This window comes from Narcine bancroftii, chromosome 3 (assembly GCF_036971445.1).
Source record: "Narcine bancroftii isolate sNarBan1 chromosome 3, sNarBan1.hap1, whole genome shotgun sequence".
NCBI lineage: Eukaryota > Metazoa > Chordata > Chondrichthyes > Torpediniformes > Narcinidae > Narcine > Narcine bancroftii.
This window is the reverse complement of record NC_091471.1, coordinates 36,460,937-36,480,839: the sequence shown is the minus strand read 5'-3', so window position 1 is coordinate 36,480,839 and position 19,903 is coordinate 36,460,937. Positions and strand designations below refer to the sequence as shown.

Genomic DNA, 19,903 nt, shown 5'->3' with positions numbered 1-19,903 from the left:
AGGAAAATTAATGAAGATTTATTAAGATGGAAAGTTTTTCCAATTTCTTTAATAGGAAGAATTAATTGTGTGAAGATGAATATCTTTCCTAAAATACAATACCTTTTTCAATCTTTACCAATTTTTGTACCAATAATGTTTTTTGAGGATTTAAACAAAAGCAGAAGAAGATTTATTTGGAGGGCTAAAACGCCTCGGATGGCATTGGAAAAATTAACATAGAAATTTGATCTCTGTACTTTTTGTATACTGAGTCTTACTGTTGTACTATGCATGAGGTGTTTAACTGGTCTGCTTGAAAAATAACTTATATCACTACAGTTTTGCTACATGTGACAGCTAACTTGAACTCAAACTTGGAAGAGAATGCAAAGAAAAGCAGGTAGCCACAATCTTTATATATCAATCAACCGTTCTTAAAAAAGATGCGGCTCTTTGCAGAGAAACTATGAAGAAGAGTAAAAAAAAATGAGATAAATGTAAGCAAAAATTTTTTTTTAAATGTTAAATGATTGAGAACACTTACCCAGGGATACTGCCTCGCTGGCTCATCACTGACTCCAATTCATCCAGGAAGATAGTAGAGGGAGCATGAAATCGAGCAAGTTCAAACAGCATCTGGGCAATACAAGAAGGAATTCATTTCACAGACAAATCATGTCAGAATAAGGAAAATATTGCCCCAATTTCCAAACTCAAACAGGGAAGGGAGGTTTTGGGGTTTAATGGGACCAAAGAGGTAAAAATATATCATTTGAAGAGTTTCCAAATGGGTGGCAGCTATAATTTTGTAAAACATCTTGCTCTGATGATACCTACATTGGTCAGGAAAAGTCAGTTTCCAAGATACACAAACCAAAAAATTAATTAAAAGGTCAGTTTGGATGAAAAAGCCCTACCGATTAATTTAATTTACTTCCAGTAAAAATGCTGAAACTAAATACACTTTTACTGTTACCTCGTTATTTTCCTGGTGTGAGGCCTCCTTTGATTTCCTCACCAAAATCTTGTGCAGGTTTGACAGCAGATATGAAGAAATTATTAAACTATCAAAACCAAGGTCAGTTTTCACCATATTCCTGTCAGGTTCACCATATGATGGTTAAGAAGAACACCAATATTTTTCTTTGATGAGGATACAGAACTAAGCTAAATATGCAGTATTGGATATTGTCAGAAAATTACACATTCCATTAACTAAACACAGTTAAGAGGCTCCAAAGGAAAACAGTTGTTGGAAAACACATGACAGAATAGACTGAATACACCTTACCCGAACAAGTTTCTCCGAATCTCCCCTCCATTTGCTGACAATGGTAGATGCCGAAATGTTGAAGAAGGTTGTGTTACATTCGGTAGCCACAGCCTTGGCAAGCAATGTTTTTCCAGTACCTTAAAAAATTACATTTATTAATATTTCACGATTACATTAAAAGAAAAGCATTTTTCCACGTTCATTCAAAAACACTCTTTAGAAATTATAAACTTCATATTGTTTACGATACAGCAACAATACAAACATAAGTATTCACTAAATCAGCAGGCTGTTCTCGGGCTTAGAGCATCAAGCAAAATACTTTGGTTCACTCTTCCCATCTGATTCTTTACTGAACCAATGATGTGATTGGAGAAATGTAGTTCAAAGCCACATGAAACAGAAAATCTAGGTTGTCTTCGGTGCCGAGTTAGTTAAATGCAGTCTCGGAGCAGCTAAATGTAGTTCAATTACCCTTAGAGCAAGTGGGAGAAAAAAAAAAATCAACAGCATTTTCACTCTTGGATGACGGTAGTATATTCAGCTGACAGCTGAATGAGCATAACTGCATTACCCATGGTGGATAAATGGCCTGTCCCTAGGGACACAAAAGAGTATTGGAAGCTTGCCAAGTTCATGGTTCCATACTTCAAAAGTCAGGCCCATGAGAAAAGGATGATGAAGAAAAAAAAAACATAAATTCTATAGAGTAATATGGTTAACTGAGTATGTAGACAAAAATGGACCTAGGCTTGATCTATACTTACTAATACTGATTTAGATCAGTGGTTCCCAGACCTTTTCAAGTTGCTGCTGCCTTGGCTCCCAAGGCCACATCCCTAGCTCCCCACCACTACCCCTCCCCCCCCACCCCCCCCCCCACCCCCACACACACACACACACACACACACACACACACCTTTTTTCATATTAGGTCTACCACAAATTTTAAACAACAACTAATCTAACACTATATACAAGCATATGTATTTCACAAATAAAACTTTTAGTAAACCCATTTATTTAGCAATATGAAAGGGTAAATTTACTGTAACTACATTGTCTTCACTGTTTTAATGCGATGGATGTGCTTGGTGTAGGGATATCAGATTCTAAACATCAGGCTGGAAGGCACTAAAAAGAAGTCTTCGATCCCCACATTCAATAATTTTCAGTTTGTTTCTTTGCTTGGAAAGAAGCTGGGTGACTGCACTGATGCCTTGCTCTACTAAATATGATGTTGGCAAGGCAATAAAGTATATCTTGACTTCATTGCACAGTGGAGGGAAGCAGTCAGAAATTTTATTTTGCAACCAAAAATCTTGATATGATTTTTTGAACTTTGGCTTCAGCTCAATATTATTTTGGAGTGAAATCAATTCTTCCTCCACATTCCTGTTTCCCCATTGCTGATATATAGGAATGGATTGATCACCCAATCTGGTATTTTAAGCAAAAAAATCTTGAAATCTGTCAGACATGTCACTATGCAGCTTATTGGAGCTTATCCCGATGTGCACAATAGACTTGAAGTTCTCTCCTTCTCCAATTCAGAGAGGCTTGGAAATTGGAAGAGCTCATGACAGAGTATGTTATGTTGGAATAACTGTAACTTGGACAGAAATGTGGAGAGAGCTGACTTGGCTTTGATAAGGTTAACCTCATTTCCTTGCAGTTGCAAATTAACTTCGTTAAACTTTGTGAATACATCTGACAAGTAAGCAATGTCGTACTTAATGTTTCTTCGTTCATCACAGAAAAAAGAATTGGAGTCTTGGAAGAATTCAACAACTATTTTAAAAAGTGAATAGAAACATCTCAGGCAGTTTCCCTTTGACAGCCATCTAACTTCTGTGTGCACCAACAAAAGTTCAAAATCTTTATCATTCTCAGTGCAGAGTTGTCGAAACAGTTAGGAATTTAGAGCATGTGCCTTGATTTTATTTACCTCTGTGTTAACAGTGTTTAATGATTTGTGAAGTCGACCACTTAGGTTTTTTGCAACCAGATGTTGCCTGTGGATTGCACAGTGCCCTGTAAACATACCAGGTAAAGCTTTTTTTCAAGAAAGCGATGTAGTCATGATGACGGCCTGTCATAGATGGTGTCCCATCTGTTGCACAAGCATAAATGTTGATAAGCAAGATGCCTTTCTCTTTGAAAAAATTCTCAACCACTGAAAATTCTGACTCCTCTTTTGTATCTGTTTCTAGTTGTCTTGCAAATAACAGCTCTTGAATTAACTTTAATCCCTGATGAAACGAACATAAACATTGCCCGACAGAGTGAACTCATCTAATTGTAATGCTGTTGTCCTAAGCCTAAATGCCTTCAATGTCTTCAGCCTTTTCATCCACTCTTCTTGGAACAGAGTTATCACTGAGAGGAATAGCTTTTAATAATTAGTTCAGGTGACTGTGCAGAACCTCACTTACTGCTGGCAGAATAAGCTCTTCTCCAATTGTATGAGGCTTACCAGATCTAGCAGTCAGCAACGAGATGTTGTATGATGCATGCAAACTCTCACTGGATTGTTGTGAAGTGCTACCAAACACATTTCCAATGGTTTTCCGTTTCCGTAAATGTTCTCGAAGTGATTGAATGTGTGCTAATTTTTTGGTCTGCTTTATTAAAGTGCATTTTCTTCAAACATTCAGGAAAGCCTGGGGGGGGGGGGGGGGGGGTTCATGGCTTCATTTGAAAAGACTCTTTCACACAGTAGGCACATGGGTTGCCATTGGTTATTTGGTGCTGATTCAAATCCATATTTCAGATATTTCACACTATATTGCCGACACTCCTTTTTGTTTGCTGCGCTGCGGCCAGATTTCTGCAACAAAAAAAAATGTTCTCTGTAAAAATCATACCAATCCCGACAAAATGCAGCAGGAAGGAACATAAGGATCCTTAACAGCAACGCAATTACCTCTGCAGTCAGCCCTCCGTATCTGTGGGTTCTGCATCTGCGGATTCAACCAATCACGAAAAGAAATTCCAAACATGCAGACGCTAGAAATCCGAAATAAAGGTGAATAAATGCTGAAGGCACTCCACTGGTCTTGCTGAGTATTTTCCAGCAGATTGCGTGGTCGCGGTGAAATGATAGCAATTTCTGAATGTGTGTGAGACAAGTCTGTTTAACTGCGAGTGGATTTCCTGCTCATTCTCGGGGGTGAGGGAAGGGCATGCATTGCAAACTGCTTGCCAAGCCCCAAGATCGGCTCCTGGTATGCAGAATGAGGATGGGCTGGGGAGTTCTTTGTGCGCAGATTCAGAATAAGCATGCCATCCAGGGGAAACAACACATTTGTTTCCCAGCACCACCCAAGGAGTCTGCAAGCACACAGCTCAAAAAGACACCCAAGAGGGTCGATTTTTACATGGGATCGACTATTACTCAAATGTGTTTATACAGAAATTTAAATGTACATTACAAGACTGAAGATAACTTGCAATGCTTACAAATCTAGAGCCTTGGACCTTGCAGATGTGAAAACACAATGATCACCAGTCCCCACGGCATTTGCTGTCTGGTGTGTGGTGCATGTCGTGTCCAGACCACGTTATCAAGATACAAAATGATTGGGCTGGCCCCTTATTCCTCACTGCCCCCTTGGATCTTTCCACCGTCCCCGGGTTTGGTGGGGGGGTGGGGGGCAGCACCTGCTTTGGGAATCATGAATTTAGATGATTTTAAATGGAGCAATTGTAGCTACACCCTCATTTTAATATGTTATTGCCTTGTACCAACCCTTGTCTGTTGCATGGCATTGTCTCCAACAATGGAGAACCAAGATCCAAGTAAAAGTAATACCATTAAAAAATGTAAGATACACAAGATAAGGATCCATAGAGTTGGGTGTGATGTTTTCGAATGGATAGAAGATTGGTTAACCAATAGAGAGCAGATAGTTGGGATATAGGGATGTTTTTCTGGTTGGCAATCAGTGGTGACCAAGGTGCCACAGGGATCGGTGTTGGGCCCATAACTGTTCCTGATAAACATTAATGATCTGTAAGAGAGGACAGAGTGTAATGTATCCAAGCTTACCAATGACACCAAATTGAGTGGAAAAGCAAATTGTGCAGAGGATACGGAGAGTTTGCAGAGAGATATAGATAGATTAAGTGAGTGGGCAAGCATCCGACATGTAGAGTATAATGTTGGCAAATGCGAGGTTATCTATTTGGAAGGGAAAATGGAAGATCAGATTATTAATTTAAATTGAAAGCGATTGCAGCATGCTGCCATGCAGAAGGACTTGGGAGTGCTTGTGCATGAATTGCAAAAGGTTGGTTTGGATGTACAGCAGGCTCTCAATAGCCTTCATTGCTAGAGGGACTAAATTCAGGAGCAGGGAGGTTGTACTGCAACTGTACAAGGTACTCATGAGGCCGGATCTGGAGTACTGCATACAGTTCTGGTCTCCTTACTTGCGACTTTGCACAAAGCTCAGAGTTTGCTGGGCAGCAAATAACTCCAGCCACCACTACACTTTGGAGATATTATTTACAGAAGGTGCCCAAAAACACTGAAGAAGTGCCAAAAATTCTGTATCTGCAAACTCTAACACATCCATTGACAAAATAAAGTGGGTGAACAAATGTCTGCATTCTCCCCCAGGCCAATATCCTCAGCACTGAAGTTCTAATTACCCTCAACCAGCTCCAACAGGCAAGCCACATCATTCACATGCCCAATACCAAAAATCCAAAACATGCACTTTTGTCTGAACTCCATCAAGGCAGCAGTTGACAAGATGGATGGAGGAAAGTGATTGACCTAGAAATGCATCAAGCACCTCCCACCCCAATGTCTGCAGATGACACATTTGCTTCATCAACCACTTCAAAAGTTAGGTAAGTTCTGGGGTACTACCCAAAAAAATTGATTAAAAACTTATCTATAAACAAAATGTTTCTCAATAACAGACCATAAATCCCTTACCTGGTGGTCCATAAAGTAACAGTCCTTTCCATGGGGAAAGAATCCCAGTAAAAAGCTGAGGATACTAGAAGGAAAGAAGTTAATGAATGAACATAATTTGAATAAGACATAAGTATGCAGATGCTGTGATTGTAGTAAAAACACACCAAAATACCGGAGGGACTCAGCTGGTCTTTCAGCATCCTTAGGACACAAAGATACATTGCCGATATTTCTGGCCTGAGCCCAAATCAAGGATTCTGCTTATTCCTTGAAGAAGGGCTCAGGCCCGAAATGTCGGAACTATATCTTTGTCTCCTATGGATGCTAAAAGACCGGCTGAGTCCCTCCAACATTTCAGTGTTTTTGAATGAAACATAAACAGAGGACAAGATTTCGGTTTAAAACTACTTGCCTTAATAGGGTACACTACAGCTTCCTTAACTAGTCGTTTGGCTGGCTCCAACCCAATTATGTCATCCCATCTCACATTTGGATTATGGAGATAGATATCCTTTAAATAAATAAAATTAACCAATTTTTAAAAACATTTTAATATTTTAAATTTCTGTCTATTGAACCAGCTATAAAAGATCCTTTCACACAAAATGTTAAAGTAACAACAAAAGATCTTGGCAATATCTGATTTAGATTTGCAGTTTCAACCTTTCCATCACAATCAAGTTACATTTATAACCTATGTGTTTACTGCTTGAAGTTACCTATATTGAAAGAGGTCAAAGATATCTAAAACGTAATGTACAAAGTTTATTCTCCATTAATTTGGACTCTACACTAATTCTTGGATATCTAATCATCACTTAGCATGTTAAGAACTTGCATGCCTATCTATAACATAATGTGTAAAATGCTTTTTCGAAAGCAATCAGAGTTAAATTCCATTATGCATCCCAGTAGTTCAAACTTACATTAAATAGATTTTTAAATGTATATTTCCATGCCTTACCCTGCTCACGACAACAGCAAGATCTCTCATTTCACCAGTTGATCCGATGAAGGCACCCAGAGGTTTTATTAATTTTTCCTACCAACATAAGATAAAGTTTCAAGAAGAAATGCACATGTCCAATAAGTTGTATAAAATTCCAGCAGCAATCAATCAAAAATAAAATTTCAATTTTAGAAATACTTTTAACTCAAAAACATATTTAAAATAACATGTTCATTATTGTTGATCAATTCAAAATGCCACAATTTTAATTTTTTTGGATCACTTCGAAAGATATCTCAGAGCATTATGTTCATACAAAATCCACTAGGAGCATGGAGGGATATGGTCCAAGTGCAAGTCAGTGAAACTAGGCCGAATAATAGTTCAGCATAGACTAGAAGGGCCAAAGGGCCTGTTTTTCCGACTACAGCATTCTATTGTTCCATATCCTGACTCACTGATGGGTCTTGGTTGTAATTCAAACTGTTTACAGCTACTTCATTCGCTGTCTCTTTAACAGCCTCTTGAATCATGCCACGCAAGTCAATGATCTGGCCCTAAAAACAATTTAAAAAGGGACGAAAATAAATTCAAGAAAATATAATCAATTATCAGCAACATTACTCAGAACTTCCATAGGCTTAAAAATGACTAGTGCAGAACATACCTGTCTATGATGAGGCCCATCTCCAACTTTAATAGTGGACACATTCAAACCAAATTCTGTGGATTCAGGAGTAGTAGGCCCATTCTCCTGTATTAATCACCATAAAAACACATTATTATTTGTTTAGAAGATCAAAATGATTACTTCATAAATGCTGCGGCCACAATATGTAGGAGTTTGCGGACACTTCTGGCCAAGGCCAACTGCATTTGCAGTAAATGGCACTTCTGTGATTTTTAAAACGAGCAAGTATCAAATACTGCAAGATTTCAGGGAGAGGAAAGTTATCTAGCTTCGAGATCATATTTTCTTCAGGAGGCAGTTAAACCTTTTAGATGGAATACTTTGGAATTGAAATATGCTCAAAGTCAAGAAAATGTAACTAAATGAAGGGAAAGGAGTGCAAAAGGCAATACCGCAGGATCTTGGATACAAATTGACATGGCATGGGAAACCATTTGAGTAAAGAAAGGTAAAAGAAATAGAGACAGCAGAGTTAGGGGTATAAACCCATAACTGGAAAAAGAGAATACTAATTTGCCCATGCAGTAGGAGTGCAAGGCATAGCTCCCACAGAATGAAGAAGAAAGGAGAGGCTCCAATTGTTTTGGTCCAGATAGGTGCCAACAATATAAGGCGATCTAGGAAGAGATTTTGCTGAGAGTTTAAGCAGCTACAGGCTAAATTGTTACCTCTGTGTTCCTGGCTTTTAATTTTTTTGGACGTACATAAAGCACAGAAACATGCCATTTGGCCTGACAGATTGCACTAACTATAGAAAAGTACAGAATAGGAACAGATACTTTAACCCATGACATATATTCTGACTAAGATTCCAATTTAAACTAATCTAAATTTTAAATTTTTTAGTTTAATTTTTTTAAAATTTATACATAACAGCACAGTAACAGACCATTTTGCCCCACAAGTTCATGCCATCGACTTCATACCCAATTGACCTACACCCCTGGTACATTTCGAACAGGGGGAGGAAACCAGAGCCTCCAGGGAAAATATACAGACAGCGCAGGGTTCGAATCCAAGTCCCAATCGTTGGCACTGTGAAGGCATTGCTTTAACTGCTACACCAACTGTGCCGTTCTAATCTGAATGAGAGAGCTTACAAGTACAATGTACTTATTAGCCAGTAACATAAAACAATTATGTAAGCATAATTAAGACACAAAGAGAAAAATTATAAAAAGAAAAGAAAAAAAAGTGATAATAAACATTCATAGTTTGCTGGTAGGGTAAAAATGTGTTGCATCAGTAGTACAAACAGATCTTTGGTGGTCTTATGGTTCAGGTTATACTGAGAGGTTCAATGTAGCTGTTAGAAAAATAACTTTTCTTGAACCTAGAAATGCCCAACTTCAGGCTTTTGTACCTTCTGCCTGAAGACAACAATGAGAAGAAGCAATGGCCAGAATGATAGAGGCAGTGCATAATCCAGGTGTCTTCAATCAGTGTTCAAGGTGGACTTGTCTGTATCTGCCACTTACGACAACCTTCTGTGTTCCTGGGCATTAGAGTTTCCAAACCAAGTCATGATGCAACAAGTTAGTAGACATTCCACAGTACACCGGTAGAAGTTCATTAAAGTATTTATCAACATGCTAATGTGGTGCACTGTGGTGCTAACACAAAACTTGAAAGACTGTACAACAGACTTTAATCAGTTTAAAGTAGAAAGCACCAGATATGTGTATATCCTCTGGTTCCACATGCCCAACTGGTTTAGGAAAGGGCCGGTTCAAGTCTTTATATGGGTTGGTGATTGACAGTCGACAAGTTGGGGCCAGCCTTCCAGGTTTCCTACCTGCAGGTAAATTGGTTGCTCCCTGAGTGCGGCTTTAGTGGTGGTTATATCACCACAGCTAAATCTCCTGAGAAAGGAGGCCTTCTTTCATGGTTGTCTTGATGTGCTAGCCCCAGGAGAGATCCTCCGATATATAAGCCCAACAACTTCAAAGTACAAACCTTCTCCACCACCATATTGCTGATGAAGGTGGTTGCATGTTCCTTCGACTTCCCCTTCCTAAGGTCCAAAATTACCTCCTTGGTCTTGCTGATGTTGGGAGCAAGAGTGTTCTGGCACCATAGAACCAGACTCTCTAATCTACATCCTATGATCTGACTTGTATTCAGCTAACAACAATGTTGTTAGTGAATTTATCAATTTTTCTGCAGCTAAATTTGGCTCCACATTTGTGGTAAAAGGAATCGATCAGGTGACTAAGTACACCTGTCTTTATACCTCTATCCTTTACTTGTTTATGTGCCTGCCTAAACACCTCTTAAATGTTGCTTTTGTATTCATATCCACCACCTCTCCTGGCAGTGCATTCCAGGTACCTACCACTGTGTGTGTGTAAAAAACGCTTGCCAAGTACATCTCACTTTGAGTGACTGGTAATGGACGCATCAAAGCAGTTACCATTGACAATGGATCCATTCTAGTTTTCCTATAAACCCAACAGATCCACAGGCAATGTAGTAGCCCTGACCCTCCATTCCATCCTAACCCAGCTAGAGAACGATGCTTCACTCACCAGGCTGTTATTCATGGACTTCAGCTTGGTGTTCAACACAATCATACCTCAAAGCCTGGTGGATAAACTGTTCTTGCTGGGACTCCGTGCCCCTCTCTGTCACTGGATCCTGTACTTCTAGATTGAAAAACCAAAGTCTGTTCAGGTTGGTAGCAAATGCTACTGATGCACGACTGAACTGCAAAGTTCAGCTCCAACAGAATCACCAAGTTTGCTGATGACAAAGGTAATTGGGCCTCATCAGGAACAATGAGTCAGCTTAAAGAGAGGCAGCTGAAAGGCTTGTACTATGGTGCAAGAGCAACAACCTGAGTCTTAACATGGACAAGACAAAGAAGATGATTGTGAACTTCAGGAGGATGAATAACCACTCCCCACTACACATGACAATGGTTCTGTCATAGAGAGAGTTGGCAGCACAAAGTTCTTTGGCGTCCATTTAAAGGACAACTTATCCTGGACCCACAATACCTCCTCATTAGTTAGAAAGGCGCAGCAGGTTGAAGAGGACAAGGTGACCAGCCACCATCTTAACAATCTTGATGAAGGGCTTGTGGTGATACACCTCAGTCCCTGCAGAAGAGCATGGGGACAAGACAACACCTGGTCGGGTGTCAATCACCCTCTGGGATATAAGCCTGAGTCTCTCAGAGCTCTGTGGAAGTTTACGTCGAATAAAGTCCATCTTACAGTCTTTTGGTTTTGTGTGTTTGCTTCTGACCGACAGCGCACCACAATTTACTCGACGTAAATTCTCAAAGCTGCTATGGAAAAGCTCCTGAGCGCCGGGAGCCTCAAAATCGACCCACGCCACCTGGAAGCCCAAACACACTTCAAGATCTGGAAGCACACGGTCAAAGCGATCATCGAGGCTCACGCCGACAACATCCTGGACTCCGATTGAAAGAGGCTCATCTTACTCTGATCAAAGTTGGGTCCCCGAGCCTTCCAGGCACTCAAAGACTGCATCAGGTACTCGGAAGCGATGAACACCCTCGAGACCATGTATAAACCTCCCACAAATGTGGCCTTGGCAAGGTACCTCCTGAGTATCCAAGCCCAACTACCGGGGAGGTGGCCGAGTTTTACCTGGGAGCCCTGCGTGAGTTGGCTCGAGCTTGTCTGGCTGAACCCAGGGTTAATGAAAGGGAGGTTGAGAGGCTGATCAGAGATGCCTACGTCCGAGGGCTACGCGCGAGGGCTGTCAGGCAAGCTGCTGGAAGAAAATATCTACTCACTGGCCAAAATAGCGGAGGTAGTCCGAACCTTGGAGGCAGCAGCCCTGCACACTGAAGCCTTCGATTCCAGGCTTCCTCAGGTCTCTGCATGGTCAGCACATTTGGCTGTGTAGCCCTAGATCGAGCTGGGAAAGAAAATATCATTGCTGTGGGTGCCCAGTGCCCATATAAGTACTGTGGGACCCAGTGTGGGTCTGATCGTCGATCGCGCCAAAACTGCCAGGCCAAAAACCAGTATTGATCGAGATGTGACAAGAAAGGCCACTACAACAAGGTAATGCCTCTCAAAACCAGCTGGCAGTTCAAAGGCCCTCTACGACTTCCCCCCACTAAAGTTCCCGCCACGTGAGATTGCTGGGCAACGCCATTGCCCCCGCAGCCACTTCCGGCCTCCCCAGCCCCAGCAGCCCAACTTCTGGCCTCGCTGGCAACGATCGCTGCATGCGTGCCACGCGCCCAGACTAGCCTTACAGCAAACAAAAAATGTAAAATGCATGATATACCTGTATTTCAATTTATGTATTATTATGTGATAATAAAATGAACCTTGAAGTTGGGCTTTAAACTTAATAAGGGCCATGAATACAAATGGAAGTAAATTTGAATTCTAGAGATGAATTACAAAGAAGCAGATAGAAAAATGATTGGAGTAAGGATTAGTTAATTATATTTGGAAAGGACGGAGCTTCCAAACAGAAGATAAATTCATGAAGAGGACTGCACTATAAAAGTTGGCAATAAGACAAATAGGAAATGCTGGAAGTACTCAGCAGATCATGCTGTATACGTGGACAGAGACATAGATTATGTTTACATCAGTGGTGAGCAAGCAGTTGGACAAGATCCTGAGAGACAGGATTTACAAGCATTTAGAGAGGCATAATCTGATTAGTGATAGTATGGCTTCTTCAGGGAAGATAGTGTCTCATTAGCCTCATTGTATTCTTTGAGGAAGTTGCAAAGATTTTGATGAAGGTAGAACAATGGGCTGTAGTGTATATGGATTCCAGTAAGGCATTTGATAAGGTTCCCCATGCAAACTTTATTCAGAAAGAAGCATGGAATCCAAGGAGGCTTTGCTTTGCGGACACAGAATTGGCTGCTTGAAGAGAAAGGTTTATTCTGCATGGAGGTCAGTGACCAATGGTGTGCTGCAGGGATCTGCTCTGGGACCCATCCCCTTTGTGATTTTTGTAAATTACTTTTGTAAGTTATTTAGATGAGGAAGTGGAAGGGTGGGTTAATAAGTTGCCTGATAACATAAAGATGGGTGGTGTTGTGGATGGTCAAGAGCAGCCATTCTCAATTAGGGTCAGATAGCATCATTGGGGGCCACACACATTTCAGGTGGAAACCACAGACTGATATAATAAAATATTTTTTTTGTAGTTAATAGGAGAGAGGTACAGAAGAAACCAACTAAACGACTGCTTTAAAGGGATGGGGAAGCTATAAACTTTGAGTAGACCCCAAGGGGCCCATAGGCAAAAAAGTAATGGCTAGTCTAGAGGGTAATAAGAGATTACAAAGGGATATTGATAAGATGTAGAGCTGAGCTGAGAAGTGGCAGATGGAGTTTATCCCAGAAAAGTGTGAGGCAGTCAACTTCAGTTGGTCAAATTTTAAGGCAGAATACAATGTTAATGGGAGGATTCTGAACAATGTGGATTAACTTAGCGATTTTAGCGTCTGTGTCCAAAAGACACTCCAAACTATTGTCCAGGTTGAAAGTGTTGTTAAGAAGGCATGTGGTATATTGGCCTTCATTAACTTGGGATCGAATCCAGAAACCAGAAGACCTTGGTTAGAGTCCACTTGGAATATTGTGTTCAGTTTTGGTCACATAATTACAAGAAAGATGTGTATGATGTAGAGAGGGTACAGAGGAGATTTACAAGAATGTTGCCTTATGAGGATAGGTTAAGTGAACTTGGAGTGAAGGAGGATGAGGGATGACATGAGAGAGATTTACAAAATGATGAAAGGCATTAATTATGTGGGATGGCCAGAGGCTTTTTTCCCAGGTTTGAAATGACTAACACATGGGGGCATAGTTTTAAGGCACTTAGAAGTTCAGGGGAGCTGTAAGAAGAATATTCTTCACAGTGAGAGTGGTGAGCACATAGAATGCGCTGCCAGCAACAGTGGTGGAGGTAGGTATAACAGAATCTTTTAAGAGTGGACTAGATAGGTAGAGATGGTTATAATGTTGGCACAACAGATCAAGTTCATGGCATTCTCAGGAGGGAGGGTCAGCAGCAGCAGATGTCATGGTCCATAAAGGGACCAATGACATGGGTAGGAAAGGTGAAGAGATCTTGCAAGGAGAGTTCAGGGTGTTAGGCACTAGGTTGAAGTATAGGACCTCCGGGGTTGTGATCTCATGAATGCTTCCCATGCCACGTGCTATGAAGTTAGGAAAAAAGGATAATGCAGCCTAACACATTTCGGGGCCTCATAGTGGGCCTTCAGCTTCTCAACAGCCACTGCGTAAGTTATACAGTCCCTGATGATCAGGAATCCTTTAGGTCTGACGCGAGAGAGGAGAGCCGACCTCTTGAGATCATCCATTGAGTAGACCTCTTGCATGGCCGACAGTTACATTTGGAAGCACTCCAGTATGCGAACTCTTCCGGGGCCTCCGGGGACAGAAGGTCGATGAGGAGCATCATGGGCTTCAACAGCACTTCCATTCCATTCTTTATTGAAAAAAATTGTAGCGCGACTGAAAGCACTCAAGACCAGAGAGAATACAACATGCTTTTATTCAATAAGGATGGCACACATGGTCTGTGGACTGAACTGGGGTTTTGGCAGGAGTCCAGGGTTTATATCGGGATATGCAGGGGGTGGAGTCAGGGGAGGAGCCAGTCCTTAAAGCATCACACCAGAACTGAATTCCCAGTTCATTACATTAGTGCTGATCTGGTGGGTTTAAACTAGATTTGCAGGGGAATGGGAACCAGAGCAGATAGAGGAGTGGAGGAAGGAAAACATAGTGTGAAAATTGTATGCACCTTTAGAAGTCAACAGGTTGCATGTGGTGGAACTTTTCTAAAGTGCATCTATTTCACTGCAAGGAGTAATGTAGGAAAGGCGGGCAAGCTTAGAACGTGGATTCGCACGTGGAATTATGACATTGTGTCCATTATTGAAACTTGGTTGCAGAAGGGGCAGGATAGGCAGCTTAATGTTCCGGGCTTCCATTGCTTTAGATTCAATAGAATGAAAAGGATGAAAGGGGGAGGAGAGGCATTGCTCGTTACAGAAAATATCTTAGCTGTGCTCGTCTACTGACGCTATATAGGTAGAATGGAGGAACAGGAAAGGCAAGACCACACTCATGGGGTTGCATATGGACCACCCAAGAGTCAACATGAATTGGAGGAGCAAATCTGTAGAGAGATAGCAGAGAGCTGCAGGAAACACAAGGTTGTGATAGTAGAGGATTTTAATATTCTACATATTGACTGGGACTCCCATAATGTAAAAGGGTTTGATGGCTTGGAGTTTGGCAAATGTGTGCAGGAAAGTTTTCTAAATCAATATATAAAGGAACCAACTAGGGAGGATGTGATACCTGATCTTTTAGGGAATGAGACAGAACAGGTGACAGAAGTATTTGCAGGGGAAAATTTTGGGTCCAGCGATCATAATGGCATTAGTTTCAAGTTAATTACGAGAAGGATAGGTCTGGGCCTCGGGTTGAGATTCTAAATTGGAGAAAGGCTAATTTTGAGGAAATCAGAAAGGATCTAAAATGCGTGGATTAGATCAAGTTGTTTTCTGGCAAGGATGTGTAAGGTAAGCAGAGGTCCTTCAAAAGTGAAATTTTGAGAGAACAGAGTTTGTATGTTCCTGTCAGGATTAAAGGGATACTTGGTTTATGAGAGATATTGGGGATCTTAGTATAGGGAATATGGAGCAAAGGAGGTACTTGAGGCATATACAAAATGCAAGAAAAACCTTGAAAGAAATCAGAAAGGCTAAAAGAAGACATGAGGTTGCTTTGGCAGACAATGTGAAAGAAAATCTTGAGGGTTTCTACTGGTATATTAAGAGTAAAAGGATAGTAAGAGACAAAATTAGTCCCCTTGAAGATCAGAGTGGTTGGCTTTGTATGGAACTGTGGTGAACTATTGAACATTAATTTATCTGGCTCCACCCCGTTTTGTGACTGTAAAATCTGGAAAGCTCCAAAATCTGGCAAGTGGGGAGAGAGATGGCAGCGCGAGTCGGGCAGGTGAGGGGAAGTGGGGGAGATGGCAGCGTGACTGGAAGAGGGTGGGTGTGGATATGCCAGCACCATTCAGTTGGGCTTAAATATGGCTTTCTGAAATCTGGAAAAATCTGAAATTCAGAACACCCTGTCCCCCAAGGGTTCCAGATAAAGGACTGTGTACCTGTAGTTCTGTAACTCTAGTTTTTTTTGAGTTATTGATAGTGGATCAATTTTATTTACAATAATTTTTTTTCAAATGACTTAACAACTCGTGAAGCCTGATAATCTGGAGATTGACCCACAATCTCAGACTGTTTTGAACTCTGGCTATGCTGCTTTGAGGTTTTCCTACAAAACTCCACCAGAGTCGTGGCTATGGATGCGAATAAGCTGCACCTACTCTTCTCCCGGGTCAGACATCAAGTGTTCCCGATGATCAGGGATGCCTCAACATACGGGAAGGCAATAGACATACTCAATAACCAGTTCAGGGAGAAAGTCAATGAGGTATACTCCAGGCACATACTGGCTCCCACAGACGTTGATCAGGTGAATCAAGCGATGAGCTTTCATCCGGGACCTGTGTGGACTCATACGCGTGTGCAACAACCAGTCAACGTTGGCTGCCCAAAACACCTATGTCACAGGCATCAGGTTGGACTATGTGTGCCAGAGGCTACTCGAACTGTGTAAGTTAGACTTAAGAGGGGTGATCAAGCTCGTGAAATCATTGGAGATCACCCTCCATAACATGGAGAAGGCAGCTCAGGCAATAGTTGAGGCAGTGCAGCACTGGAGGCATTACCTGGCTGGCAAAGTTTTACCCTGCTCACGGACCACTTGTCTCTCCGTCTGCTGTCACCTTGTTGCCGGCTAGGGCTTGGAGATCTTTTCCACCAAGGCTGCAACATTCCTCAGGTTACTGACATCCTCATCGGCGAGGAAGAGTCAAATATCCTCAGGCAGCTGCTCCATGAAAATCTGCTCAAAGAGCAGGCAAGACTTGTGCCCTTTGGTGAGTGTAAGCATCCTGCTCATGAGGGCAGATAGAGCCCTGTCCCCAAACCATCCAAGTACAGCAGTCAGTGGCACACTCACGCCAATAGACCGAAAGTGCAGGTTAGCAGCTCTTTGATAGCACCATATTTGCCTTACTTGGGAAGGTTCCATAGGAAATCAATGCCACTCGCTGCCATGCGGGTGTCATCAATGGCAATCTGTCGAAGGTAGAACTGGCTGTGACACCTAGAACATTAGCAACTTTTGGTCCGACTGCCGGTTGGACCTGTCAGGGTCACCAATGTAGAGTGCGTGCTACGCAAAGTGTGGAGCAAGAATGACACACACAGTCTAGTCCAGGTCGAAGACAGATTTATTGTTCTGCCAGTTTGGTTTATATTTATTCCCTGATGGTTATATTTGATGATGGGAGTGACTTTATCACAACGCCAGCCTCCAACTGGCCAGCATTCCCGCCCTTGCCTGCTGTTTCCTGCCGTTTGGGAAGTCACGCAGGACGACGGCTGTTGGTCCCTGCTGTGCCCTTGTGATCACTGCATTTGCCAGCTATTTCGTGGCATTCATGTTTAACAACAAACAGCAGGGTAAGATAAAGAATGATAAAATTTTGAGGTGGAGGATTGAACTCTCCACCTATAACCACGATATCCTGTATTGGCTGAGGAAGCTCAATGAGCCCCCTGATGCCCTGTCCTGAGGGAAGTGTGCCAATACTCAGATAAACTGGTGGGTTCTCTTTCATGAGCGATGTGCTGCACCAATACCTGCTGGCCAGAGGTATTGCCACCAGTAGGACCACTAGTTATAACACCCAAGGGAACGACAAGGTGAAGAGGGAGAATGCCACTGTGTGGAAGGCCATCCTCCTTGCCTTCAAGTCCAGGGAGATGCCAATCTCTCACTGGCAAGAGGTCATTTCCGAGACACTCTACTACACAATCAAATTGCTGTTATGTACTGTCATCAACGCTACACTCACAGATGAATTTTCTCCTTCCCCAGGAAGTCCGCATCAGGGACCTCCCTGCCATCCTGGTTGACGTCCCCAAGACCAGTCCTGCTATGGAAGCACGTGAGGGGCCATAAAAATGACTCACTGGTTGAAAGGGTCTAGTTCCACCATGCATACCCCCAATACATGAATGTGGCCTACCCATGTGAGGAAGCTGTCTCCACCCAGGACCTCGGGTAACCACCAAACAGCACTCTCCCCTCCCATGGGCATACACTACGTTCCATAGCATCCTAGTCCCACCCCAACCCCAGTTACTCTGGTCGAGCCGCCATGCCCCCAACTGGAGGTCTAGGATTAAAAAATAAACTGGCCCCAGCTCTAGCAGAGAATCTAATTCTCCACAATTCACAATGGAAGACCAGACAGCCAGACAGACTTAACCTGTGAGACCATATAACCACATACAGCACAGACCAGGTCATTTTGGCCATGCCAGAACAAATCCCCACTCTCCTAGTCCCACTGAGCAGCATCTGGTCCATACCCCTCCAATCCTCTCCCCTCCATATAATTATCCAGTCTTTCCTTAAATGTAAATAACGTCCTTGCTTCAACCACCTCTGCCGGAAGCTTATTCCACATCCCAAACACCCTTTGTGTGAAGAAATTTCCCCTCATGTTCCCTTTATAATTTTCCCCCTGCAATCTCAAACCATGGCCTCTGGTTTGAATATCCCCCACTCTTAATTGAAAAAGCCTATCCACGTTGACTCTCTCTGGCCCTTTTAAAATCTTGAACACCTCCATCAAATCCCCCCTCAATCTTCTACGCTCCAGAGAAAAAAGCCTCAAACCCTGACATCCTGTCAACATTCTTGTGAACCTTCTCTGCACTCTCTCTATTTTGTTTATATCCTTCCTATAATTTTTTTTTTGTCAGACTTTGAGTCCCACTTCACCCCATTGGATAAAATGACACAAGGAGTGAATGTGGTGAATTGCTGTACACTCATTAATATGGCTCCGCCCATTCTGTTACTCTACCCTTGACTCCTCCCTCGACCCTGAATAAAGGCTCCAAGACCATAACCCGTCCCCAGAAAGCCTGGGTGATGGCCTTCGTTTATTGTAAATAAAAGCCTGTAATTGTTCTGTAACTCTAGTCTTTGAGTTCTTGATGGTACATCAGGACCCAAAAGACCCAAAAGAGATGGGAAAGATTTTAATTTTTTTTCCCCCATCAGCGTTCACTCAGGAAATGGGCAGAGTTGTGGCAAGTAAGGAAAACAAGTGGAGAGATCATGGAAACTATGCAGATTAAAGAGGAGGAAGTACTTCCTGTCTTAAAGCAAATAAATTAGTCCCTTGGACCTTGAGGAAGGTAAGTGTAAAAATTGTGGCTGTTGCCTACATGGCAGAAACATTTAAATATTTAAAATGTCCTTAGCCACAAGAAATTTGGTGGGTAGATCATGTTGTTCCATTGTTTAAAAAAGGCTCCAAAAGTAACCCTGGAAATTATAGGCTGGTGAGCCTGACGTCAGTAGTAGGTAAATTATTGGAAAGTGTGCTAAGAGATCGGATATATAATTATTTGAATAGCCATGGACTGATTAGGGATAGTCAACATGGCTTTGTGCAGGTAGGTCATGTTTAACCAATCTTATAGTGTTTTTTTTTAAAAGGAAGTTACCAGGAAAGTTGACGAAGGAAAGGCTGTGGATTTTTGCCTCATGGACTTTAGTAAGGCTTTTGACATAGTCCCATCATAGGATGCTAGTCAGGAAGGTTCAGATGCTAGGTCTTCATGGTGAAGCAGTGAATTGGATTCGAGAGTGGCTGGATGGGAGAAGTCAGAGAGAAGTGGTGGATGATTGCTTCTCAGACTGGAGGCTCGTGACTAGTGGTGTGCCTCAAGGATTAGTGCTAAGACCATTGTTGTATGCCATATTATTTATAAGCTAGATGATAATGTGGTAAGTTGGATCAGCGAGTTTGGAGATGACACTCAAGATTGGAAGCATTGTGGACAGCGAAGAAGGTTTTCAAAGATTGGAGAGGGATCTGGACCAGCTGGGAAAAATGGGCTGAGAAATGCCAGATGGAATTACATGC

General features: G+C 42.1%; 1 protein-coding gene across 4 annotated transcripts in view; it reads right to left on the bottom strand.

Moving 5' to 3' along the window:
• The window catches only part of katnal2 (katanin p60 subunit A-like 2), a 91,179-nt gene that overhangs the window by 19,112 nt on the left and 52,164 nt on the right, over window positions 1-19,903 (bottom strand). For all 4 annotated transcript variants that reach the window (XM_069923828.1, XM_069923829.1, XM_069923830.1 and 1 more), the window contains exons 6-12: window positions 7,802-7,888; window positions 7,593-7,691; window positions 7,150-7,227; window positions 6,598-6,696; window positions 6,204-6,267; window positions 1,274-1,392; window positions 527-618 (exon numbers count right to left, since the gene is read on the bottom strand). In XM_069923828.1, the coding sequence (XP_069779929.1) occupies window positions 527-618; window positions 1,274-1,392; window positions 6,204-6,267; window positions 6,598-6,696; window positions 7,150-7,227; window positions 7,593-7,691; window positions 7,802-7,888 (638 nt within the window). The remainder of the gene's footprint in view (window positions 1-526; window positions 619-1,273; window positions 1,393-6,203; window positions 6,268-6,597; window positions 6,697-7,149; window positions 7,228-7,592; window positions 7,692-7,801; window positions 7,889-19,903) is intronic.